At 43.2% G+C, this 23,894-nt stretch overlaps 3 protein-coding genes across 5 annotated transcripts; all 3 read left to right on the top strand.

The window, feature by feature from the left end:
• Positions 1-988: 988 nt before the first annotated feature.
• On the top strand, positions 989-16,461 carry LOC103137134 (SLAIN motif-containing protein 2-like). Of its 3 annotated transcripts, none has more exons than XM_016670783.1 (9): positions 989-1,998; positions 5,066-5,208; positions 8,850-9,017; positions 9,100-9,273; positions 9,364-9,723; positions 10,803-10,949; positions 12,921-12,959; positions 13,390-13,597; positions 14,861-16,461. In XM_016670783.1, exons 1-9 carry the CDS (start codon positions 1,514-1,516, stop codon positions 14,922-14,924), a joined length of 1,788 nt encoding a protein of 595 aa, XP_016526269.1. In that variant the 5' UTR covers positions 989-1,513; the 3' UTR covers positions 14,925-16,461. The 3 variants fall into 3 exon arrangements, with proteins under 3 accessions (XP_016526269.1, XP_007550786.1, XP_007550787.1); XM_007550724.2 differs by lacking the exon at positions 12,921-12,959 and adding an exon at positions 11,899-11,985; XM_007550725.2 differs by lacking the exon at positions 12,921-12,959 and having other exon boundaries at positions 990-1,998.
• Positions 16,462-17,800: 1,339 nt separating this feature from the next.
• On the top strand, positions 17,801-21,414 carry LOC103137180 (sodium/bile acid cotransporter 4-like). The gene is made up of 3 exons (XM_007550793.2): positions 17,801-18,601; positions 18,812-19,022; positions 20,543-21,414. The coding sequence occupies exons 1-3, from the start codon at positions 18,093-18,095 to the stop codon at positions 21,065-21,067; spliced, it is 1,245 nt and encodes a 414-aa protein (XP_007550855.1). The 5' UTR covers positions 17,801-18,092; the 3' UTR covers positions 21,068-21,414.
• Positions 21,415-22,069: 655 nt separating this feature from the next.
• Positions 22,070-23,782, top strand: LOC103137133 (zygote arrest protein 1-like). Its single transcript, XM_007550723.2, has 4 exons — positions 22,070-22,810; positions 23,130-23,222; positions 23,295-23,369; positions 23,440-23,782. Exons 1-4 carry the CDS (start codon positions 22,118-22,120, stop codon positions 23,581-23,583), a joined length of 1,005 nt encoding a protein of 334 aa, XP_007550785.1. The 5' UTR covers positions 22,070-22,117; the 3' UTR covers positions 23,584-23,782.
• The last annotated feature ends 112 nt before the right edge of the window (positions 23,783-23,894 follow it).

Genomic DNA, 23,894 nt, shown 5'->3' with positions numbered 1-23,894 from the left:
TCATACATATGAACCTAAACATTATTATCGTTTTTTTTTTTTTATTAAAGTTTTTTTTTTTTTTTTTGCTCCAGTGGCTTATTTTTCATTTATTTTTGGCTTATTTTTATTTTATTTTATTTTTTTATAATTCTGCAGCTTTGCAGAATTCAAGCAAACACCTTTGAAGGAAGAACTTGATTTAAAACTATAAACAACAACGAGGAAAGAATGAAAGGAAGTACTCAAAACAACGTTAGGTTTTATAACAAAGAACAGTCTGTTTTAAGGTCATGCCACGACATCTCAGTTTAAATCCAGACTTTGAGTAGGCCATTCTGAGGTGAACTTTTGGTTTGTTGTCCTGCTGCATAAACCTAAGTATGCTTGTGTTTATGGTCAAGAAAGATGGTCAGTCTCCTTCGCAAGTCGTCCAGACCCTGAATAGGCAAACCATTGTGTTCTTTTTCTAAATGCTGATGGTTTGTTCAATAGTGTTTTTTTTTTTGCCTTGGACGTCTCCCAAGGACTCCATTTTGCCCAGTTTATTTCTTACTGCCATGTCATTAAAGTTGAACATTAACAAAGACAGGTGAGGCCTTCAGCACTTTAGATGTTTTTCTAGGTTATTTTGTGACCTACTGAATGTGTCGTCTGTGTGTTTTTTGGAGTAATTTTGGTCTCGCTGTGGTTCACTTGGGTTCCAAAGCCTTAGAAGTTGATTTGTAATTGCTTTCATTAATAACTTTGTTTCTAATCTGTGCTTATAACATCTGTTAGCCTACTTCATGTTGTCAGGGAAATCCTTTTTACATTTCATTTATTCATTTCTCTGCGTAATGAGGACTGGGTCTTGCAAATTAAATTAACCTGAGCCTTCTGACAAATAAGGTTAATTTGAGTCCATTCATTATGTAGCAAGAAGTAGATAAGATTTTGGTTTTGTTTTATGAAGCTTCTCCCCCTTACTAAATAGGTCTGCCTTCATAAATTGTAAACTGCTTTCTCAGGTTACACTTGTTTGGTACCTGGTGTGATGTCACCAGAGACACGTGCATTTGCTTATGGAGCGCAAGTTATCTTTATCAGTTTTAGCTAACGTTAGAATTTGTTTAACTACATGGCTATTAGCAGTTTTTCAGTCTTGAGGCGTTTACAAGACATATTTACCGTATGAATATCTATGGTATTTACCGCGCCCTCCCTAATGACGTGGTTCAACGTGCACGAGCAAATAGGTGTTGGTTACGTGCTCGCTCTCGATATCGAGCGCAGTGACGTATGCTATCCGCCGCCTGTTGGTCTTTCACAGTTGGTGACGAGTATTATGAAAATGGCCTCGACCCTGCCCGTAAACGCGAATATCCAGAGAAGATGACGACGCTGAGCTCACCAAGTCAGTCAAACACCAAAGTGTCTTCTTTGAACACGTAGATATTGGTAAGGAAAAGAGAAAGAAAGGGACTGTCGGCAGAGTAACCGTGAAGAAAACACTCCGGACCGCAGTAGATTTTCGACAGGCTGAGGAATCACCATGGAGGATATCAACTCTAACATCAACGCGGACTTGGAGGTGCGGAAGCTCCAGGACTTGGTGAAAAAACTCGAGCAGCAGAACGAGCAGCTCCGGAGCCGGTCCACGATGTTGTCTTCGTCCGGAGCCATGTCGGCGAACCACAGACCCCTGAGCGCCGGGTACGAGTCGTCCTCCCTGTCAGTGGGGATGGCAGCCGGTCTGGCCGGCTTCCCTGGGGTGGGGTTCGGCGGTTCGGGCGGCTACGGTGGGTCGGTGGAGAACAACCGCTGCTCGAGACCCCGGCTGTCCTACGACGGCATCAGCTTCAAGAGGGCGTATGAGTGCGAGGGGGCATCTGCTGCCACCTCTCTGTCTAGTATGAACTCCCTCTACCCAGACAACGCCGGGGGGCTGACGGCTGACGGGGAAACCTCAATTCTAGATGAAGTGGACATCCTAGATCTTGAAGACATGGACTGTCTAAACGAAGACGAGGACAGCTGGTGAGTGACGAGCTTGTGTTGGGTGGAAACTTGCCTGCGTCTTCAGGGCTGGCTGGGAGCTTTCATTTCTCCAACACAGCTGCTCTACACATTAGCTGCTGCCACATAGACGCCTGGCTAACAATCACCCCAGTAAACTGTCTGAAATAATGAAGTCATCCCCACAAGGAGCTGCATTGTGGATCACCAGAGGGGATTGTTTGGCACACATATGGGTGATGCCAACCCACCCTTCACCCCCTCCTGACCTGAGTACTTTGGCCTCAGCCATTCATAAACTTCTTGTTCTAGAAGCACATTAGTGAAACCTAATTCTGATGGGTTTGGACTCCAGATGATCGCTTTTAAAGTGACAGATTGCTTAGCTTGTCCTGGGAGTGGTGGAAGGAGATCAGTGTGTACAGTGAAAACCGACTTGTTTTCCTGGCCAGCAGTCATGTGGGAGAGGTAGCCATGGTTATAGTCCTCCTCTCAATTCTCTTAGCACAGCATTTGGCTCAGAGCTACAGGAGCTCTGCAGCTCCAACTGAGACGTAGCTGGGAAATCATCTCATCACGCTGGACTGAAAGCCACAACGCCTTCACAAAGCTGACCTCTAACACAGCATTTGCAGGGATCATAAACAATGAGAGCTACATTATGATATAAGCAGGTCATGTCTGAGGGTCGCACAGACGAGGATTAGCGTTTGGGAACATGTATTGTTTATCAGAATTAATCCAGCAGCCCTCATGTCTGCCCAGCAGCTCTAATGCACTCTCACTATAATGTCTGGAAAGATTAACATAGTGAGGACGTCTCCGTCTGTGCAGTGAATTGAGACGTATACCATGGGCTGATCGGTGATATCAAGGCTTACCAGGGATAAAAAGTTACAAAACAACTAAACCATATAAAGGCATAGCTATGGCTACAGTAGAAGTTTTAATTATAAGCCAGAAAATGGTCAGTGTTTTCTTCAGCTGTGTGCAATGTAAAATGTCACAGGACCTTCTCCGTCTTACTTGTTGCTGCATATTGCCGGCTAGCTGGCTGAAACAAACCACACTTTCATTACCTAGAAGTAAGAGCGGTTTGGATGGTGTGCAAATGACAGGCTGGCTACAGCTAGCTGGCTAATAACACCTTCTGATAATCACTAGTACTTTATAAAACTCAGCATGGCTAAAGAGTAAAACATTTTACACAATAAACACTTGAAAATAAGCTCTACACTTTAAAACCAGCAGTTTCAGCTTAATAGCAATGTTAAGCTAAAACTGCTAACGCTAAGACAGCATTAGCAGTGCAATTGAGCTAACACTGTTATTAAGCTATCAGAGTTAGCAACTTTAACTTAGTAGGAATGACCTCTGTCACTCCTTCAGATTCCACTTCTGGACCTTATTTCAGCCAGCAGACTAGCAGTGTGCAGAAGCTCTTAGAAAATTCAGGCAATTTACTAGAAGCGTTTTCAATTGAAGCAATGATATGATGGACTTTTTTTTTTTTTAATCTGTGGAGTTTTAAAAACAGGCCATGCATAGTTAGCGATGGGAAGTGAGTTGGAAGGGAGGAGTTATTTTGTGAGGTCGTAGTTCCAAACGTAGGCGAACATAATGATGGGCCTTCCTTAAGAGATGCCTGTTTATGCTCATTTAATCAGCTTCTGCTGTTTAGAAGATCCCTAATAGGCATCCTCAGCTCTTTGTGCAGCATAATATGTGCTCTACTCGGTGATTTATCATCCAAGTTAAGGCTGTAAATACACTGCTGCAGATCTTGCAAACCTCCTTTTCAGTCTAATTATTTGAGCTCCCTGATGTCCAGGTAAAAAAAAAAGGGGGCAAGCTCCGTCATTTGTGTTGTTTGCAGCAGTGATGTCAGGCTACTTCTGAACACTGCTCACTCGTGCTCAGCAGAGCGTTTGGCGCAGCCTGTTTTACATCAGCTTGATATCCAGGATTACCACGTAGTGCCCAGATCTCGCCAGCTCTTGTCACAGACTCCCGTAATCCCATAAATTAGCATTAGAGTGGATTTAAAACGCTCCCTGCTGCTGCAGCGCTCGGCCCATCTATGGTCGGTTACTACGCTCGTTTTATCTGGAGACGCAGGTTTTCTGAGCGCCGTACTGTACTTGAATGACCTCCGTAGAGTTTACAAGTGGCGCAAACATGCAGTCTTGATGCTAGACTGGTATTTCCCAGGATTAGCTTCACTTTCCCTGCAGCACTTTTGCTTTCATCTCGCAGACTTCCTCTACGAATTCAACAGCGCTGACAGCTGCTGACTCAGATTCCTTCTCTTATCTTATCTCGATCATAAACACATTTGCTTTACTTTTAGAATAGGCCAGCTGAGTTGTGTAATGTCCTGAAAACTTTTACACCTATTTTCAGCTTTGATGGCTGCATCCTTCGAGGGTTATGAACACACTGATCACCAAACCAGATTTCTTTGTTATTGCTAAAGCTATTCTTAAACTTTTCTTTCCCTTTGTTCCCTCTTATTTCCTGCTTGTGCTGCATGTTGCAGTGAAACCAGAATATATGAGGTGTGAAGATACGATTTTTATTTAAAGGAGGAAGTTGAAATAGATTATCATTGTAATGCATTCAGTTCGGCGTTTAGTAAATTTGTTTACTGTTTGTACAGTGAGCTGAATAAATGTGTTGACTGAATCATTATGGACTAAAAAACACAAAATCTTACCAAGTATTTTTCATCTACTTTCTTGTGCAAATGTCTTAGTACACTTGAAATAGGACAAAAACTAACATACAAACCACTTTTCAGCAAAATATAGGAGTTTGTTTTAAGTCAATAATTCCTTAATATTGATTAATATTGGCAGATTTTTTTTTCACTTATGGAAAAATGTCTTATTAAAAAAATCTTCTAGTGGAACGAGTGGTTTAATCAATTGTTGACTTGAAACGAGCTCCTATACATTTCTGAAAAGTTACTTTTAAGTTAGTTTTGTCTTATTTCAAATGTATTAAGATATTTGCACTAGAAACTAGACAATACAAAACATTTGGAAAGATTTTGTTTGCTTGATTTGTTTCTCCTTTCTAATCTCAGGTTATATGAATCAAAGCTGAACAGTCCGCTGCAAAAAACCTTGAGTCCTATAGTGTGGTGTCGGCAAACTCTAGACAACCCGAGTCCTGAGATGGAATCGGCCAAACGCTCGCTCATCCACAGACTGGACCTCACCCTGTCAGGTAAACTGAAACACGTGATCTTTACCTCTTATCTTTTATTTAAATAGTAGCACAAGTTAAAAAAAAAGACTCTAATTATCATAAAGTGAAGTGAAGTTATGTTATAACATGGCAGCATTTAAAACAAGCAGCTGTATTTAGTTTTTAATGGCACAGTCACTCTGAAGAGTGTAAAATATCCCGTTGCTCAATCTGGATTCAAACACACCGTTGCTGCAATATCTGCTGTTGACTTTTGGACTCCCACTAATTATAGTTGTTGTGTGGGGCGGAGGACTGGCTTCAGATCCTCAATGCTAAACTAAGAGACGGGTCATTTCCATTTTGACAGCGGTATGCTCATGTGACCGTTGGATCGTGTCGGGCTGAAGGTTGTGTACTGGGGTAGATGGGACTCTCTGCTTTGTTGTCCAGGAATCTTAAATGAAAAGCTCTATGCACGTTTTCCTCCAGATCCAGGAATGCTGGTGTTTGTTTACTGGATCATTTTCCTCAGGTTATTGAATGTGCTTGGAGATGTTTGTGCTAGATCTCACTGCACTGTCTTGATTTAGCGATGAGGCTGAAGGGTTATTCTGCCTGTTGGAGGTGATGTCAGTGTATATTTTAATGGATGCCATCTTACATTAGCCTTCTCATGTGATTCCAGGGTGTCCATGCATCCTTAAATTTGTGTATCTAAAATTGAGACTTTAAATGGTTTTAAATTCATGAAAAAAACTGTAAGTTGGCCTCAAATACATGAATCGCAAGTCTTAAAATTTGTAGCTTTTTAAACTGGTTTTCTCACAGGACTTCTCGGTCAGCAAAGGTTTAAGTCACACGCAGACTTCATTGTATTCTGTGACATAATGAACACACATCTAAAGTAACTAGCTGCTAATGCACCTTTATTAGCTAACTAACTAGATTTTTTTGTGTCTATTATGGATACATTTATAACCAGTTGGCTGGACGACGTTCGTTTTCTATTGGCTCACTTCTGCTGTCGACCCATGTGAATCTAAAAAGCTTTCCACTCCAGGGTTTTTGCACACAGTGCACCTAGCCACGGGTGCATTGTGTGCAAAACTGCACCTGAAAAATATGCAATTTTCTTCTTTAAATTTCTGTTGCTAAAATTTCATTCATCATGGTCTTAAAAAGCCTTAAATTTGAGTTGGTAAAACCTGCAAAAGCCCTAGATTCTCCTGCCATGTGCACAATAAAAAGTTTATTCATTTATTCTCTGTCTTAAACTAATTTCAACTTCTTTACTAACTTCTATGAAAACTTGGACCAGAGTCAGAAGACACACCCGTGTGAGTCCCAAGTAATTTCCATTACACCCAGTTTCTAACAAGAGCCTAGAAATCCTGTTGCCATGGTGTTGGTTTAGTTTGTCTCTGCACAGACGTGAAAGAACAGCATATTGTTTCTTCTGTGCAGTCGCGTTGACAAAGCAGTCAGATATTTTACCTTGTTTCCAATCAATCTCCATGCCTTTTGTAAGTGCACACCCGGCTAAAATCAGAACCTCCGGTGACGTGTCTCGGTTGCATAACCTCTACAGAGGAAACGCCTGAGAGTTAGCTCCCTGAGTTAGCAGCACGTCTTCTCTCATGTCAGGCAGTCCTGATAGACTGGAACCGTTGAACGCGGTTACTTCCTGCTTTGACAGCTGCCTCCCGCAGCAGAGAGATGTCTGCTGGAGTCACTTGCCACGTTTTTTGAGCAGAAACTTTGACTCCCACACCTAAGAATCTGTTCAAGCACAGCCCGTCTCACACTTCACTGCCAGTTTCATCCCTCTTCTCCTTTTTGGCCTTTATCTCCTTGTTTACACAAGCGTCTCTGTTTGTTCTTCTCTCGTGATTTGCCCACAGCTCTCTGCAGCTGTTTTAGCTCTTTCTTTATGGACTTCAACACTCAGCTTTGTGTTGGTTTTTTGGTTGTTGTTTTTTTCATTCTCAAACATTTAATCCTGCTTGGTTTGAAGCAGCTGGTTGCTGGGTTATTTGGGTTTTTCTGTCTTTAAGTGATTGTTCTTAAGCTTTTTTGTTTTTTAATCATGGTGGGTGGGATCAGCATTTCTTTTCACTTCCTTTCAGGACATGAGAGTTTTAGGGCATACTATTTTAGTTTGTCCCCGAGCTGCAGCTCCCTTTGATTGGCCCGTGTCTTTGTGGAATGACAGCGAGCTGATGCGATGGGGCATGTTATGCAACAGCCGCAAAATCCTTAAGAACCCGTCCGACCTTACCTAGGTCCAAACCAGAAACTTCTACCAGAAGTAGAAAAATGGGGAAAGCAGAGCACTGATTTGTCCATTTCACTCAGCATTACAGACCTACATGTCGATGTGTTGTCGACATTCCTCAGCAGCTGATCCATGCAGATGTTTGCAGGATGGACATGCTGGAATTTCCTGAATAATGCAGGAGGACAGAGTGCCGAGCCTGAGGGTGAAGGAAGAGGGAAAGTGAAAGAGGCCACGTGGATGGAGAAGGAAGTCGGCCTTAAAAGGCTGCTTTCCATTCACCACAGAGCAGCGTAAACACACCCAGCCAGAAGGAGAAAGGAACTCTGGGGTCGGAAAACGAGACGACGGCCTTCCAAACCACCAGAGGTTTCCCGGTTAACCATCTGCCAGGTTCAGATTGAGATCATTGGGCTCAGGAATGGAGCTTTCTGACTGCTGGTTTGCAGGCTGTCACAGAGAATCGCATTGTTCTGCCTGCATATGGATTGAATGGTGTGCATTGTTTAGGAACTCCATCAGGCCTGCACTCAGCATACGGTGCTGGACACTCAACCGGACTTACAGCACAGTACAGAGCTTTCATTGAGGCGATGGCTCACACACTGAGACCCAACACACTGCGGCAGATCAGGGCGAAACGGTGCCACACCGAACGGAAGCAGTATAAAAGATTTCAATTAATGTTTAGAATTAGTCTGTCCCTCCAGGAAGTTGCAGTGATTCTTTTTAGTTTTTCTTTTTTGAATTGTAGCAAGTAGCAACCTGAAATTACTGATTTTTGCGGCACCCTTTTCAAAATGTGATCAAAGTTGATTTTATTTTAAACATTTGTTGCATCATTGTGTAGGCTTACAAAAGTTGAAATTGCTGCACATAACCTTGCCACAAAAAGACAAGGTTTTAACACAGTTAATATTTAAAGTGCAAATAACATTTCCAAGTATGTTCTTCAAGAAGCACCTTTAACACAAATAAAATCCTGAGGAGTGCAAAATAATCATTGAATCAGAATAAACATGACATTTTTAGAGTATGAGGAGGTCATACAGAACGTCACCAAATGGATTTTGCAAAAAGAAAAGAAACGAGCTAAGGTTACTGTTGAGCGTCACACATGCTTTCATCTTGCAAGTTTGGCTTTTTCATGAGATGTTGTGAAACAGGAAGATAAATTTAAGAAGATTGGTCAAAACTCAGTTGCAGAGATCGGTCAGAAAAGGAGAGCCAGAAAACATTAAGATGGTCAAATTTGTAGTAAAGTTGCGTTGACTGGTGAAAATTGCACAAAATGTGAGAGTCATGAGTGAGTTTACACTGGTAATTGTGATCGCAATTTCCTGAAGGAACTGTTTGGTTTGGCATGTATTCATTCAGTCATGGTCTGTTCTTGTTGTTTTAGCCAACAAGCGCAGGAGCCTGTATGGAAGCCCTTATCTCCAGCAGAGCTACGGAAGCCCATATAGCACAAATGCAGCCAACAGCCCCTACAGCAGCGGCTTCAACTCCCCCTCCTCAACGCCCTGCAGAGTTCCCATTGTCCGCCAGCAGCTGATGCCCAGTAACTCTGGTAGGGCGCTTGTTATCTCACTCTGCTGCGCTGTATTTGTTTAGTGGGAGACTGAAATGTCCATGAATGACTTCCTGTCCAGTGCACCAGAGAAACGCAGCGGCGGAGAGGAATCCTCCGGCGATCAGTCCGCAGTCCTCAGTGGACAGCGAGCTGAGCACATCGGAGATGGACGAGGACTCAGTGGGCTCCTCGACTACGTACAAACTCAACGACGTCACAGACGTCCAGATAATGGCTCGCATGCAGGAAGAGAGTATGTTACCGCAACGCTTCTACCTACAGCTGTGCTCTGACGTTTTGCCTCCCAAAGCATTTATGTTACACCATTCATGTCTGTCGGCAGGTTTGAGGCAGGAGTACGCCGCCACGGCGTCCAGGCGGAGCTCGGGTTCTTCCTGCCACTCGCTGCGGCGCAGCACCTTCAGCGACCAGGAGTTGGACGCGCACAGTCTGGAGGACGAGGAAGAGGCGGTGCACATGTCCTTCGCCTCCAACCTGCCCTCCAGCCGTTTCAGTCCTTCCCCTCGCCACTCCCCCCGTGTCTCCCCGAGGAACTCCCCCCGCTCGCGCTCACCCGCCCGCTCCATCGACTACGGCCACAGCCGGGGCTCACCGCAGCCCATCATCAGCCGGCTGCAGCAGCCGCGCCACTCGCTGCAGGGCCACGGCCATGACCTGCAGACCAGCGTGGTTAAGAATGAAGGTAAACACAGACCTCACAAGTATTGAAGTTATCAGTGCTTTTCTAATTCAAAATCTGATTTAGAGCTGTTGACATGAAATCAATGGTAACAATTAGGGCAATAAATCGATTTTATAGGTGGAAAAATGGATAGGTGGGTAGATTTTATTGGAGGCCCAAAGTCCAAAACATTAAAAAGTTTTGGAAAAATTACTTTTTAGAAAATTTTGATATTTTTTTTTTTAACCATTTCACTCTTTGGTTTCCCACAGGTCAAAGTTATGTCAGCGCCTGTCACTTTGTTTTACGGTTTCTGTTCACTTGGACTTTGAATTCAGGTTAACTATGACAAAATATCAGTGCTAGGCTACATTTTATTAATTACAGGTCTTAAGTCATAATATTACAAGCAGTCATAGTTAGCTGCCAATAAAGTTGAAACAACATAATAATAATAATCTCACAGTATTAGCTGAATAAAGTGGTGATATTAGGAGAATGAAGTAGTGATTTTATGAAAACTTCTACACAAAAATAAAAAATTAAAATAAGAAATGTTAAGCATCTTAAGTTATACTCTGGCATTGGATTTACAGATAAGGAAGTACTTTTTCTTTTAACACATTAGCATCAAGTTATTGTCAGTAGCAGGATTTTGAAACAATCATGCAAACGACTAATTTGGAGAAAATATCACATGGACGGAGGTTGTCCGATTTTGATAACCCACCCGGTAAAATTGCATATTTATTCTGCGAATATTCTTGTAATTAAACAAACATTCTTGCTCTAGTAAGCTGTTACTCAACTCACAGAAAGGATGATTTCTCTCATTTGTAATGTCTGTAGAAAAGAAAGTAAGAAGAAAAAAAATCTTAAAGTTGGATCTGGTATGAAGAAATCAGATATTTTATCTTTAAGCCCTAGTAACAATTCAAGTGATCCACACAAAGAAACGCTTGTGTAGATTTCTTATTACTGACATCTGGTGTGAATTTCAAGTCAGCAGCTCCATGAGAATATCGGTATCTCATGGAAACGTGTCGGTACTTCTCTACCGTTCGCTTTGAGCTCATTCGCCGTCTGTCCTGGTGCTGCAGAAAAGCTTCGCCGAAGTCTTCCCAACCTCACGCGCTCGACCGCCGTGACGGCTCAGTCGCCAGAACCGGTCAAGAACAGCCGCAGCTGCGAGTCCAACCTTCAAGTGCCAAACGGCGGCTCTCCCCGACACCAGAGCCAGTCTGCCAGTGAGTATCAGTCCTGACGGCGTCCTGAGCGATCTGATGCGACTCCAACAAACAAACCTTATTCATGCTGCAGCAGCCTTCAGATTAAATATTGTAACCACTCTGCTGACATTATTCAAGCATTTGTTTTGTTCTGCAGCTCAGCAACATGACAGGCTTTGTAATCTCCTGTTAGTCCTTGTGTGAGTGGGATTTGTGTTGTTCTTCCACTGGAGGGACTCTGCTGCTTTGTAGTGACAAGACTTTGTTGTTTGGGTGTGTGTGTGGGGGGGGGATCCTCTTTGATGAGTCTTGGTTGTAACATCTTTTATTTATCTTTTCCTCCTGTCTAACTTTAACACGAATGGAATGCTCCCAACCTGCAGAGTAAAAGCATGGTACTGGCAGCTGGTTGGAGGACCTTTCACACTAACATTTCCCTCAGATTTAACTCTAGTTGTGTTCTTTCTGGGTAAAATCCTCCCTCTGTAAGTAACAACTATCCATTTAAGGTAATCCTGCAAAGAGAGGGAAAGGTAATGGTGTTTTCTAAATCCAGGATCAGTAGGAACAGAGCAGGTTTCAGCTGCTGACTCTGACATGGCCGTCTGCGGGACGGGGAACTCTTGGTCTTCATGCTTTAGATCAGATTCTGTTTCCTCCTGGGCTGCAGAAGATCTTCATTGCATCTTAAACGGTGGCACATGTTGGTCCTCTCTCTGTTTCCACCTGAGCTTTGGTGGCACCAGGCATGCAGGCCCACCTAACCACTGTCTTCTCTTCACTGTAAAGCACGGGTAACCCACACCCTCCTTTTTTCTTCCCTCTGGACTTCTCCACCTCCTAGAGGAAGCATCCTCAAACTGTTTGCGTGTGGAGCCCCCTGGTGGACTTCCCAGGCTTTCTTTATGAATCTCCAGTGAAGCGGTGATTCTCAGACGTCCGTGTTGACTTGTGCCGTGTTTTCCAGCTGCTGCTCAGCTCCCAAGATACTCCGGTACTTCTCGCTCATCCCCGAAACCCAAACAGCTTCTCCAAAAGCCAACTGCCCTGCGAGGTAACGGCCTGAACCAGCTGGAGGCTGTCCAAGTGATCTCACACACTGACATGTGCACAACTTCTGCCACACTGAAAGCATGGGCTATCGACGAGTGTAGATGATGAGCTCGCCATATTTATGGGGCTGAAAAGGATGTGAGTGAAGTGCATTAAGGCACTCAGCTTGTTGTCTCTGAGGCTGTAAGGTAATGCATTTTAGATGCTGTTTGTGCAGCTCTCTTTGTGAAGATGGAGGAAATAACACGGTGGAGCAGACTGGTTGTATTACAGTCTGATGACGGAGGGGACAGTGTTCAGCTGATTGTTTATTTTATTTGGTTTTTATAAACAAATAGGACTTGTTGGATTGCTAACAGGATGTTATAGTAGCATTCAATACGGTTAGCATTAGTGACTGGACACATTAATCTAAATCGGTATTTCTCCCGCATCGTTTGCTCGGCTCAGCACAAGCTTTCAGTCTGAAACCTTTGAAAGTTTGAGTTGAGAGCCTGCGAGCCGAGCAAACGGCGTGGTGTTTTATACTTGACGCCTACCTTGGTGCAGTATTCACATAAAGGCCAGTCCAGGTGAACTGAAACCCGCCCTACAAATCCACCTGTTTGAATGAGAGGCAAAGCGCATGACCAGCCACCTCAAGGACACGTGCGCCACCACGACCCCGGGTCAGCGCTTCAGCTATAAAGCTAACTTCAGAGCCTGAGTGAACTGCAGACATCTAGAGGATTTCAAATTTTCCATCCATAGTCAAATAGCCAGACTGTGTTTAAATATAACCCCAGAATCTCATCAACCAGCTGTAGCAAGTGGATTTAGAAATATGGCTGCTATGTGATTTTTGGTCCTATAAGTAATAAAACAGTCTGACATTCCCACCCACATCCCCTTCCTGCCTGCTCTGAATTAAGGCCTGTCTCTGTTGTCTTTGTCCAGTCCCACTCTCCTGTTGCTTTGGAGAAGAAGGTGATTTCAGTGAGTATTCACTGACGGCTCTCGTCTCTAAGTTTCCTGTGACTGTGTTTGCGCTCCCTGGTTGTATCGATGTTGTGCTTTTGGACTGTCCTTGTTTTTGCTCCGTTTGTGACTCGCCTCATTCTGTCAACACATGACAAATCATCAGTCAGCAGCTGTGTCCAATAAGATCCGTTTCATTTTATGCTTGAGTGACCATTTTGTAGTTCCGACCAATAAGGATCATTTGTGGTAGTGGGATGTTATTTTTTTTAAATATCACCGTACTCTTTCATGCTGCTCTACTGACCTCACATTAATGCCAGTCTCACACCATTGCATTGTTGATCACCATGTCATCGCTAAAGTAGACAAATAAGTGGTGTAAGTTTAAGAACGACTCGCGTAACTCGGTTACACCTGACCTCTTTCCTTCTTTACCCGTCTGCAGTCCCCTCTCCCAGTAAGCTCCGAACTCCGGCCACGCCTTCGCCGCTGGCTCTGAGGCAGCCTGTAAAGGCCACATCCACCCCCAGTTCTGCCACCTCCACCCCGACCCGCTCGCTGGCTCCGCCCCGCAGTGGCCTTCCTCGACCGAGTGCTGCTGCAGGAGGAGGCATCCCTCTGCCTCGCAGCAAGCTGGCGCAACCAGTGCGCAGGTACGCCTAGCTGTGTTCTCCTACGCTTCTACACATCTCCGTTGTTTAAATGTCATCGGATTTATATCAGTAATCCAGTTCAAAAAGTTACTGGCATAAATAAGTTTCCATGGAAACTAATCAGCGTTTACCAAGATGAAAACTTTAAGAGCATAGGGCAAGATATTTGTTCACAACTTTCCGACAGAAATCCAATTTCAGAGATTTAATATACTCCCTCTCTGAGGTTGAAACAATCAATTGGATTACTCGTGATGAATCGATTATTGAAATAATTGTCGACTAATTTACTGATTGATTAATCTTTAAATACAAAAATTGCCAGTTTGCTGAAAGAACAACATGCTTAGGTAGCCATTAAGCCAAAACTGTATTAAAAATATATACATATATGGAAAAAAAGAAACTTTATCTGTCGATATATTCTTGCCTAAAACTCATGCAGTTGCATAGTTTTAGCTTCACTCAGTTCAGATTCTGTATAAAAAAAGAAGCTCATTTTTTTCACACGTTAGAAGTTAAATATACACTAAAGGAATGCTTTGTTACATTTTAGGCAATAAATTTGTTTTTATTTTAAAAAGGGAATTGAATTATTTATTTGCATCTTTTACTGCATTTTCAATTTTGTTTTAAAAATGCTCAAGTGGTTAAATTAAAGATCTGCTAAATGTGCCAGTTTTTTATCAAATTAATCATAATAATTAATAGAATAATTGATTAGTAAAATAATTGCTAGTTGCATTTCAAACAAGCTGTCTAAACCTGGTGGCTTCTCATGTTCTCAACTACGATGTAAAAAAAAATGCATCAAATTGCTGAAATTCATTTCTAATATTCTAATTCCTATGCTTTAACTTGTTGGGTAAAACTAGTAATTGTTTTATCTTTTTTTTTTTTGAGTGTTTTATCTAAATTAGTTCAGTTACCTAACTGGCTCTGACCAGTTATTCTTTAAGGTTCTTTCTTTATCTGTAATGTAATTTCCCACTCGATGGGTCCATCGGTTCTGTTATCTCAGCAATGTTCCACTGAGAAGGTCATCATAATAAAAGCCAATTCCCAAGCAGAGTTTGATCCCGAGCTGGTTAGAGATTGTGGATCTCTCCTTTTGCGAAGGAAGACCTCATTGGTCTTGTGTCTGGTTCTTTACAAGTCTTGAGCTAATTTTAAAAACCCCAACATTGTAGATACTTTGTATAATTTATAACTGTAGACATAACGTACTCTTATCAAAATGTAATTCTTTGTGTTTTCCTTTAGATCTCTTCCTGCTCCCAGATCTTACGGCAGCACAGGCGACAACTGGAGAGAAGGTTGTTACTGAGCCTAGCCAGCAGGGGGCGCTCTCCGGCCACACTATCAGAAGGAAGGCGACAACACAACAAGGCACTTTATGTACCTAGACAAGATTTTCCTTAAAGAGACAGACAGACGTGTCTAAATCAGAGTTTTAAAAAGGAGAGGAGAGACTCCACAGTGTGTCAAAGGGCATTCATCCCATCGTCGTTCTCTGGGGGGGCTGGCTCTGCGGGGGACGGGGGGCCCTCGGGCATCTAGTGCGGCCTACACAGAAAATGCCAAAGAACCCAGCAGAGGACACGCTGCCTGCAGTCATGCCTCCATGCCCAGCCTCCCTCCCGCCTCCTCTGCTCTCCTGTCACCTCCCTCAGGTTGAAATGTTCCCACACATTTCTGTTGTTGTTCTGCTCTGTGTTCAGCAGGTGTTGGTGAGTGATCTCTATGACGATGGCGTGCAGGTGAACTGTCCCGTGATGTTGAGAGAATTGTTTGATGTCTTGCAACAGTGAAAGCACCTCTCTTGTGTGGGTTGAACTCTTTAATCCTTCCTCTCATAAAGTAAAAAAAAATAAAAATGTCAGCCAGAATGTATGCACAAGTTTGTTTTACAAATTATTTATTCAAATTATTTAAGAAGCATATGTCCAAACATCCATATCAGTATTTTGAATTAAAAAAAAATTCTGTTTCTTGAGAATGTTCATTATGAACCTCAGCTGCAAGCTAACTCTCCAAAGCCACGTTTTTTTGTCTTGAAGTGTCAGATCAGTTCTGGTGGAAAACCAGAGCGTGAGGGAAGCAGCGGCCAAAGCCTCAGTTCTATAACGCCCCCTACAGGACATTTCTCACAGTGCTCAGTTAAAGGACAGCTCATCAATAAACCGAAGTTGTATTGGTTTCCAGAATCTGACTCGTTTTCTTTTTTGTTGTTATGGAGAAGTTATCACTGTCACCCATTCAGCCGATGCAACCAAGACAACTCTACTGTTTCCCAGTGATCTGTGTGTCGTTCAAGAGGGGAAAAATAAAAGGAATTGAAAATAATTTGGAAGGTTTTGATAGGCTTTCACGTGACGTGCTACATGAATCAAGAAAGGCATGCCGGTGTTAGAACAGGTGTTTGGGTCATTGCTTTGGTGGGTGTCTTCAACCAGTGCCTATAATTTAAAATTTCACTTGAGTTTGTTTATGATTTGTGCCAAGATCTTTTTTTGCTAATGATGTTTTCAGCTTTGCATCTATGCCTGGTTAATATGCTTGCCTGTTTGTTTTTGTAACTAAATCAACACACTTATAATTGCTTTAAAATGTTCCTTTTGCCTTTGTATTTATATATATATAAAAATACTGGTTCTGTAAATGAAACTATTTATTAAAGAGATGGGTGCCTCTGTCAAAGCTCAGATTTTGTGGGAAGCCAGGATGAATGTTGCAAAGACATATAGCACACACTTTGTGTGAACCATTTTTTGTTAATGAACCTTTTTATAGCCACAACCATGACATTTGGTTTTGCTGTGTAAAGTCACATTTCAAATAAAACTTTAAAAGTTTCTCCTTTCTTCTGTAGCCTCTGACTTGTTTTTTTTTTTTTTTCCTCCATCCAAAACAAAAAGTTGGGTTTAATTTGGTTGAACAATATCAATAAATGAAATAAGATTAAGTAATTGATGTAAATTACTAGAAAAACTAGAATTATAAACCAAAATGTACAGTTAATGACTATCTGGCAAGCTAGCTGGGTAGCCATCATTTCAGTAACGTCTTGAAAAGCATTATGTATTCGACACACAAACCTTATTACGTACCTGAAGTCACATCCTGGTTGCCAGGAACAGCCTGTGATGTTTGTGCAGAGCGAAGAGGAGATTGAATCACGGGGTGGTTCCAAATCATCCCATCCCATACTGGACCTCAAAGGCGTGACGTCAGGACTCGTATCCTCTTGAAGAGTGAGACGGTGTTGTGCTGCAGACTCTGCTTCTGAGGGCTGGGGACACATAAAACAGACGGTTCACACGGATGATGCTGAATGTGGTGATTTATTGTGAGGAGAGATCACCGTAATCCATTAATGTTGCTCAGGATGTCTGATCTAGAGGACTTCAGTGCTAAACTGCTAATGGACTTTAATAATGGCTAAAAATAGATTGGAGAAATCAAAGGGTTAATTTCTGGGAAGGAAATAACATTTGTCTTGTAAAAGATTCTTACTCTGGTGCAGTACGAGAGAGAGAATATTTTTTTATATAAATCACTATTTGAACCAGAAACAGAAAAACACATTCTTCCATATTTGAGTTGTACAAAGATTAATTGTACAAGGTGTTTATTTTGTCCTACTACCAAATATAAAAAAACAACAAAAACACAGCTAGATGGTGAGGTGTGGATTTCCACAGCAGGATTTCCCAAGTACAAAGTTTTAAAATGCACACTGAAAGAACAAAAAGCTAAGTATGTTCTGTTTGTCACAGTAAGTACAAGAGTTGAGCAGATCAGCTCGCATGTATAAATCCTGGGATGATTTTTGACAAGCTTCCATATAAAATTTTGCTTAACAGATTGCTAATAGACTTCAATGATTAAATCTGGCTATTCAGATTGACCACCGGAGCTTCCATGTGTGTCTTTGTTACCAAATTGTAATGAAATCCATGCAGTTTTCTCACTTTTTTTTCACAGCTGTACAGGTTAAAAACTTGCAAAATTCAAGACAATGGTCACGAGACTTTACCAGAATTAAATTAAGAGCTGAAACAAAATGAAAAACAAATAGAAAAGGATAGCTTGATTTGATTTTGGGGGAAAAAAAATTATAGTCAAATCTTGCAAGCTACTTGCGCAATAAAGTTCAAGAGAGCCGTGCGTCATTCGCATAAAAACAAACCCCAAGATAACTGGCAGAGCGGCAGTTTTTCTCTTTTTTGTGGATGTATAAAGCAGGAACACAAATCTGGCTGTTAGTGCTTCAACCTCTGCAGCTGAAGCTTCAGACTCCCGTCCTTTGGGACCCATCGGTGGCACCGGGCTGACTGTGAGTCGCTTTAACACCATCGGTACCGTCACATCCCCTCCGGCTCTGAATCAGCTTCTTATTGGTGACCGCGTGCCGCTAGGGGACTCATTTTACGCGCGGACACCAGCAGGCGCACAACGCGACCGTGGAGATACTTGATCCTCCTGTTGCGCCATGGAGAACTCCAGCGCGCAGGCAGCTGCCTTCACGGACTTTACCTCGTCCACTTTGAAGCAAACCGTGGATTCGCAGCTCGTTTCGGAGGGATTTTTAGCGCCCGGTGGTGCCATGCTCCTGGAAGGCGGCGCACTCAGGACTGACGCGGGGCTTGGATTTATGACCTCTCCCCAGACGGAACCTCCACACCTGGTGCCTGCCTTCTGGGACTCCCCACTCAGCCACGGCATCAATGTGTTCGTCGGACTGGTTCTCTGCTTCACCATGCTGGGCCTGGGCTGCACCGTGGAGGTGAGCCAGCTCGAGGAACATATCCGTAGACCCATCGGGGTGTTGCTGGCTCTGGTGTGTCAGTTTGTCATCATGCCCCTGGTGGCTTTTCTTCTGGCTTTAGCCTTTTCTCTGGATGATGTGGCAGCGATGGCGGTCCTCTTGTGTGGCTGCTGTCCTGGTGGGAACTTGTCAAACATCATGTCTCTGCTGGTCCACGGAGAGATGAACCTCAGGTAGGTCCCGTGTGCTCACCCAAATGTGCAGAAGAGTTCACAGCGCGCATCAGAACGCGTCTTTCTTACATTTACGCACAGAATAGGTGAGAACAAATAACGTTACGCTCTAAGTCTGACCTGAAGTAATTTTTGCATGTCTGTACAGTGATTCACAAACCGCGCCCAGCTTTCTGTAACAACTGTGCTTCTGTCCTCTGCTCTCCCCAGCATCATCATGACCATATCCTCCACCCTGCTAGCGCTGGTCCTGATGCCCCTCTGCCTCTGGATCTACAGTCGGGCCTGGATCAACACGCCCGTGGTTAACCTGCTGCCCTTCGGGGCCATCATCCTGACCCTGTGCAGCACCCTCATCCCCATTGGTTTGGGTGTTATGCTGAGATATCGCCACACACGCGTGGCCGACATTGTTTTAAAGGTAATGTCTGCTCCAGTTACTTTAGTTTTTAAATATATTTGACTTTTCCATTGGAAATACCATAGGCGCTTTGCTGTGGGGTTTGTGGAGACCAACTTTGCGCAAAGACGCACTGCGTAAATTTTCAGCGCTCATCATTAGAGGCTGGGATGGGAGGTGTGAGGGGACGGTGACATCAGAGACACTGAGTCAGGGAGAGCTCCTCCCTGTCCCTTCTGATACAAGTCTCACACGAAGGAGGCGTCTTTGCACTGATGCAGCCCAGCTTGGGATGCGATGTGAGTTTTTATTAAACCAAAACAGATCAGAGATCCTCAACAAACGATGCCCTACCCAAAATATCCTTCAACCCTGAACGCTACAGCCAAAAACTTCACTACATATTGTTGGGAATTTATGTGACAGACCAACACAAAGTGATGTATGGCTGTGAACTAAGGCATAATTAAAAAATTTTTTTAGAGATGCACACCTGAAAAGTTTTTTTGTGCAGTTCCCTTTCCTCTAAAACGACAATGGAATCGTTTGGATCAAAACATTTTCATGTGTTAGAATGGTCCAGTTAAAGCCCAGACCTGAATCAATTTGAGAATCAGTGGCAAAAATTATGTTCATGTAAACTCCCCATCTCAGGAGCTATTCTGCAAATGAGAATGAACTCAAATGCCACTTTCTACAAAGCTGGTACATATAGAAACTCCAAAAGCTTTCTAGAAAGTATTGAGAATAATAAAATAAAAAATTAATGCTGCACTTTTCAGATTTTTTTTTTTTTTTTTTTTGCAGAAAATGTACACTTTTCCTACCACTTCACAGTTATTAGGGCTGGATGATGTGTCTAGAAATCATATCACAATATAAACGTTTCATATCAGTCCATATCAAAAATTATCAATTAGGTTTTCTTTTGTTTTAAATATCTGAAATACTGCTAGACTGGTTGCAAACAGACATGGCTAACTCTGAAACTGCTTCTGTGCAAGTTACTCAAAGGGTTGCTGCTAGGCAACCAAAGAGCAAGAAAGTTAGTTGATTCCACCAACCTTGCTTAGCTAACAGCTAAAGACTTTCCTCTGCCTACATTCCCCAGAATGCTGTGCGAGTCTGGATCAGAGATGAGTGAAATGATTGGTCACCTTCCTAAAATAATGGTCGAAGTCATAAAAAATAGAAAGAAAAAAGGAAAGAAAACTCCACCTCTTTCTCGCCAAAAGGCGATTCAGCCAAAAATCACTTTTGATAAAAAAATAACTTAGGCCATTTTCTTTTTTAGGAAGGTGACAATATTCCATCAGACACATTATGCATACATATTGGTCACGTCTCTGTCATGATATTTATCATTATTGATTTATTGTCCAGCCCTAACAGGTATGCACCATTTTATGTTGGTCTATCTGATAAAATCCCAATAGAATGGACTTAATATCACGGCCGTATGGAGCAAAATGTGAAAAACAACATTTTACTAAATAAAAAGTTGCCTCAGTCTTTCTGATCCAGCGACCCTCTGTCCTCAGGCTTCCCTTTGGTCTCTCCTGGTCACCCTGGTGATGCTGTTCGTCCTGACAGGGGTGATGCTGGGGCCGGAGCTGCTCTCCACCATCCCTCCCTCCGTGTACGTGGTGGCCGTCCTGATGCCTCTGTGCGGGTACGCCGCGGGCTACGGCCTGGCCGTGCTGTTCGACCTGCCCCCCAACAGCCGCAGGTCTGTCTCCCTGGAGACGGGGTGTCAGAACGTGCAGCTGTGCACCGCCATCCTGAAGCTGGCCTTCCCTCCTCAGCTGATGGGTGGGATGTACATGTTCCCCCTGCTGTACGCGCTCTTCCAGGCAGCCGAGGCCGGCATCTTCATCCTGGCCTACAAGCTGTACAGGAAGGAGGTTCTGCGTAAATCAGACCCCATGATGGACGGCGGCGTATCAGACATAACGTATCAGAGGTTCCGTGACGAGGACCTTGAGCCGTCTTATGGTGCTGTGACAGTGAGCGACCCGAACACAATCGTGCTGGAGCCCTGCCCTCCTGACCCCACTCCTGTTTAATACTTTAGGAATTGACATTTCTTTGCTGCTGCTCTTAGGAGATGAGACCAGAACATTTTGATTGCCATCGTTCATTAAAAACAAACAAACAGGGAGATGAATGTGAAAGATTGATGTGGGGTGCTTTATGTCATGAGCTTAATTCATTCAAGTTAATCACTGTTGCCTTTTAAAATGAAACAACACTGCTGTTCCCTGTGGAGTAAAAAAAAAAAAAAAATTTACAAAGATTTATGACCGTGTGTAAGTGATGATTTAAAGAACATATCAAAACGTGCAACCAAGCCTGTGCCAAGCTGTATCTGTACATTACTGTATAAAGCAATTAAAGATCTATATGTAGTCGACTTGTTTTTCTTTTGTTTTTACATCCATCAATATTGCACTACTGTCATCTCTTGGATTTTGCTACTCATAATTTTCTTTCCTCCAATTCTCTTAAAGAGTCCGGTACTTTTCAGAAGACAATATAGATTTCATTTCCCTGCATTACTATTCAACTGAGCAATCACATTTTCTAATTTGAGTTCCCTATTATAGACCTTTTTTACTTCAATAATATTCTTTGACACAAAATTCGTGCGACTAATATTAAACCAATTACATAAACCAGTAAAATGTTTCTCCACCTTAAAAACAATGCAGTTAAAAAAACTGGCCAGTTCTTATTTTATTTATACTTATCTAATCCCTTCTATTTATCCCTCTAATTTTTATAACATCAATGTTGCATCCTGTCTAAATGTTTCCCTTTTATTTCATTATCCTATCCCATTTTTCGTAACTTTTTACTTTCTTTCAAACTCTACTTATGCCGAAGAGAACTATATTTAGACAAATATCAATTTACTTTTTTTAACAGCCTCCTTAGCCAACATATCTAGTCTTTCATTACCTAAAACACACCGTAGACATGAAAAGTCTCATGTTTAATATCTGAGCAGAAGCTCTACAGCTGAACCCAATCAGGCCTGATGGCGGGTTCTCGCTGTCCAATCTATTTAAATAGTTACAACACGCAGACTGGCCCGGTTGAGCAAAGAAAAAAAAATGGCAACATATGGTGAAGAGCCAGTCGACAGATACTTCTATTCATCTTACAACCCTTATGTGGGCAGGTACACCCGGCCCAGAGCCGCGGGGTGGAAATATAAAGGTTATTTCTCCCACTACGGCGACAACTCTGATGCGTTCAACAACCACCAGCGCGCCCAGTTGAAATCCATCTTGTCCCAAATCAACCCCAAACTCACCCCGAGGCTCCGGAAGGCCAACACCAAGGATGTGGCGGTGCAGGTCAACCCGAAGAAGGACGCCTCGGTGCAGTGCGCCATCGGCCCGCGGACCCTGCAAACCATGAAGCGGGACTTCCAGCGCAGGAAGAGACAGGAACCCGCCACGCCCAGCAGCCCAAAGGCAACAGGTGGGGTTCGTTATCCCCGAACCCTAGCCGTGTACTCCCCCATAGCTTACCGGAGCGTCACGTCATTCCTTGTGGACGAAAATAACAACAAGGATGCTTCCTCTGAGGCGACGACGACCGTAGAGCTCCACGGCGACCCGGGAGAGGGCACCGAGGGGACGGCGGCGGCGGAGGAGGAGAACGGTGAAGCTGGTGAGGATGGGAAGACCGCAAAGTCTCCTGAACCAAGCCACAAGTTTAAACTACAGCCGCAGGTGAAGGGTGAGCTCGCGCCACCTGTCGCAGAAGAATCAAAGGGCAAGGCCCGCGTGCGCTTCCAGGTGAGTCGAGGCGCGTGCGGTGGCTTTACCTAAGATTTCAGGAGAAACTGAAATGAACCGCAATTTAAGCAACTCCAGCCCCAATTGCACTTTTGAATATTTCTTTTCTCTCATCGCAGTGTACCACCTGTACTGTTTACCGCTGTAAAGCGGCAACGAAATGCCAACAATATATTCTCTGAACACTAGTTAGAATTGAAGTTTTTCAAAGATGCTGTCTAAAAAATAAACCTTTCACTTTTAACTGGATAAACTCTATGCACAGATCAGTCGTGTATTCCGGTGAGTAATTGTCTAATTTGCCTGTCTGCTTAATTAGTTCCTGGAACAGAAGTATGGATATTATCACTGCAGAGAATGCAATCTGCGATGGGAAAGTGCTTATGTATGGTGCGTTCAGGGCACAAACAAGGTGAGTAACTTCACAAGAGATCAGTGAATCACTGAATATAGATTTGGCGTAAATGGGTCTACTCTTTTCTAGGTTTACTTCAAACAGTTCTGTAGGAAATGCCAGAAGGGCTTCAACCCATACCGTGTGGAAGACATAACATGCCACGTAAGTTGCGTCCCTGCTTCTTCACGTCTGCCTTCTTGCAACTCATTCTCATGAATCTCTTGTTCTCCAGACTTGCAACAAAGCCCGCTGCTCCTGTGCCCTGACGCAGCGGCACGTTGACCCCAAACGGCCCCACAGACAGGACTTGTGTGGCAGATGCAAAGGCAAGCGGCTCTCCTGCGACAGCACATTCAGCTTTAAATACATCATCTGAGTCTGTTTGACTAAAACCCTAAACGCATCTGCGCATGCCCTGCTAGTGGTCTACGACTCAAAAGGCCTCTTGAATGCAAAGCACAAATTTTTGATGTTTCAAAACTTTTTTTTTTCTCCCATGCATGTTTTGTTGACTCTGTAAGCACATCATGCCTCGAACGTAATAAATGGCTATCTTGCATTTTGGATGTTTAAAATATTTTATTTTTGCATTAAGTGGTCTTTCATTGGTCAGCAGCGGTTTGGGCATGTGCTCCAAGAAGATGACTAAAGATGTCCTGTAGGAATCAAGTCTTAGTTATCCAGAGA

This window comes from Poecilia formosa, unplaced genomic scaffold (assembly GCF_000485575.1).
Source record: "Poecilia formosa unplaced genomic scaffold, Poecilia_formosa-5.1.2 Scaffold37, whole genome shotgun sequence".
In the NCBI taxonomy this organism is placed as follows: Eukaryota; Metazoa; Chordata; class Actinopteri; order Cyprinodontiformes; family Poeciliidae; genus Poecilia; species Poecilia formosa.
The sequence above is the reverse complement of the archived record's forward strand: the minus strand, read 5'-3'. Positions and strand labels throughout refer to the sequence as shown.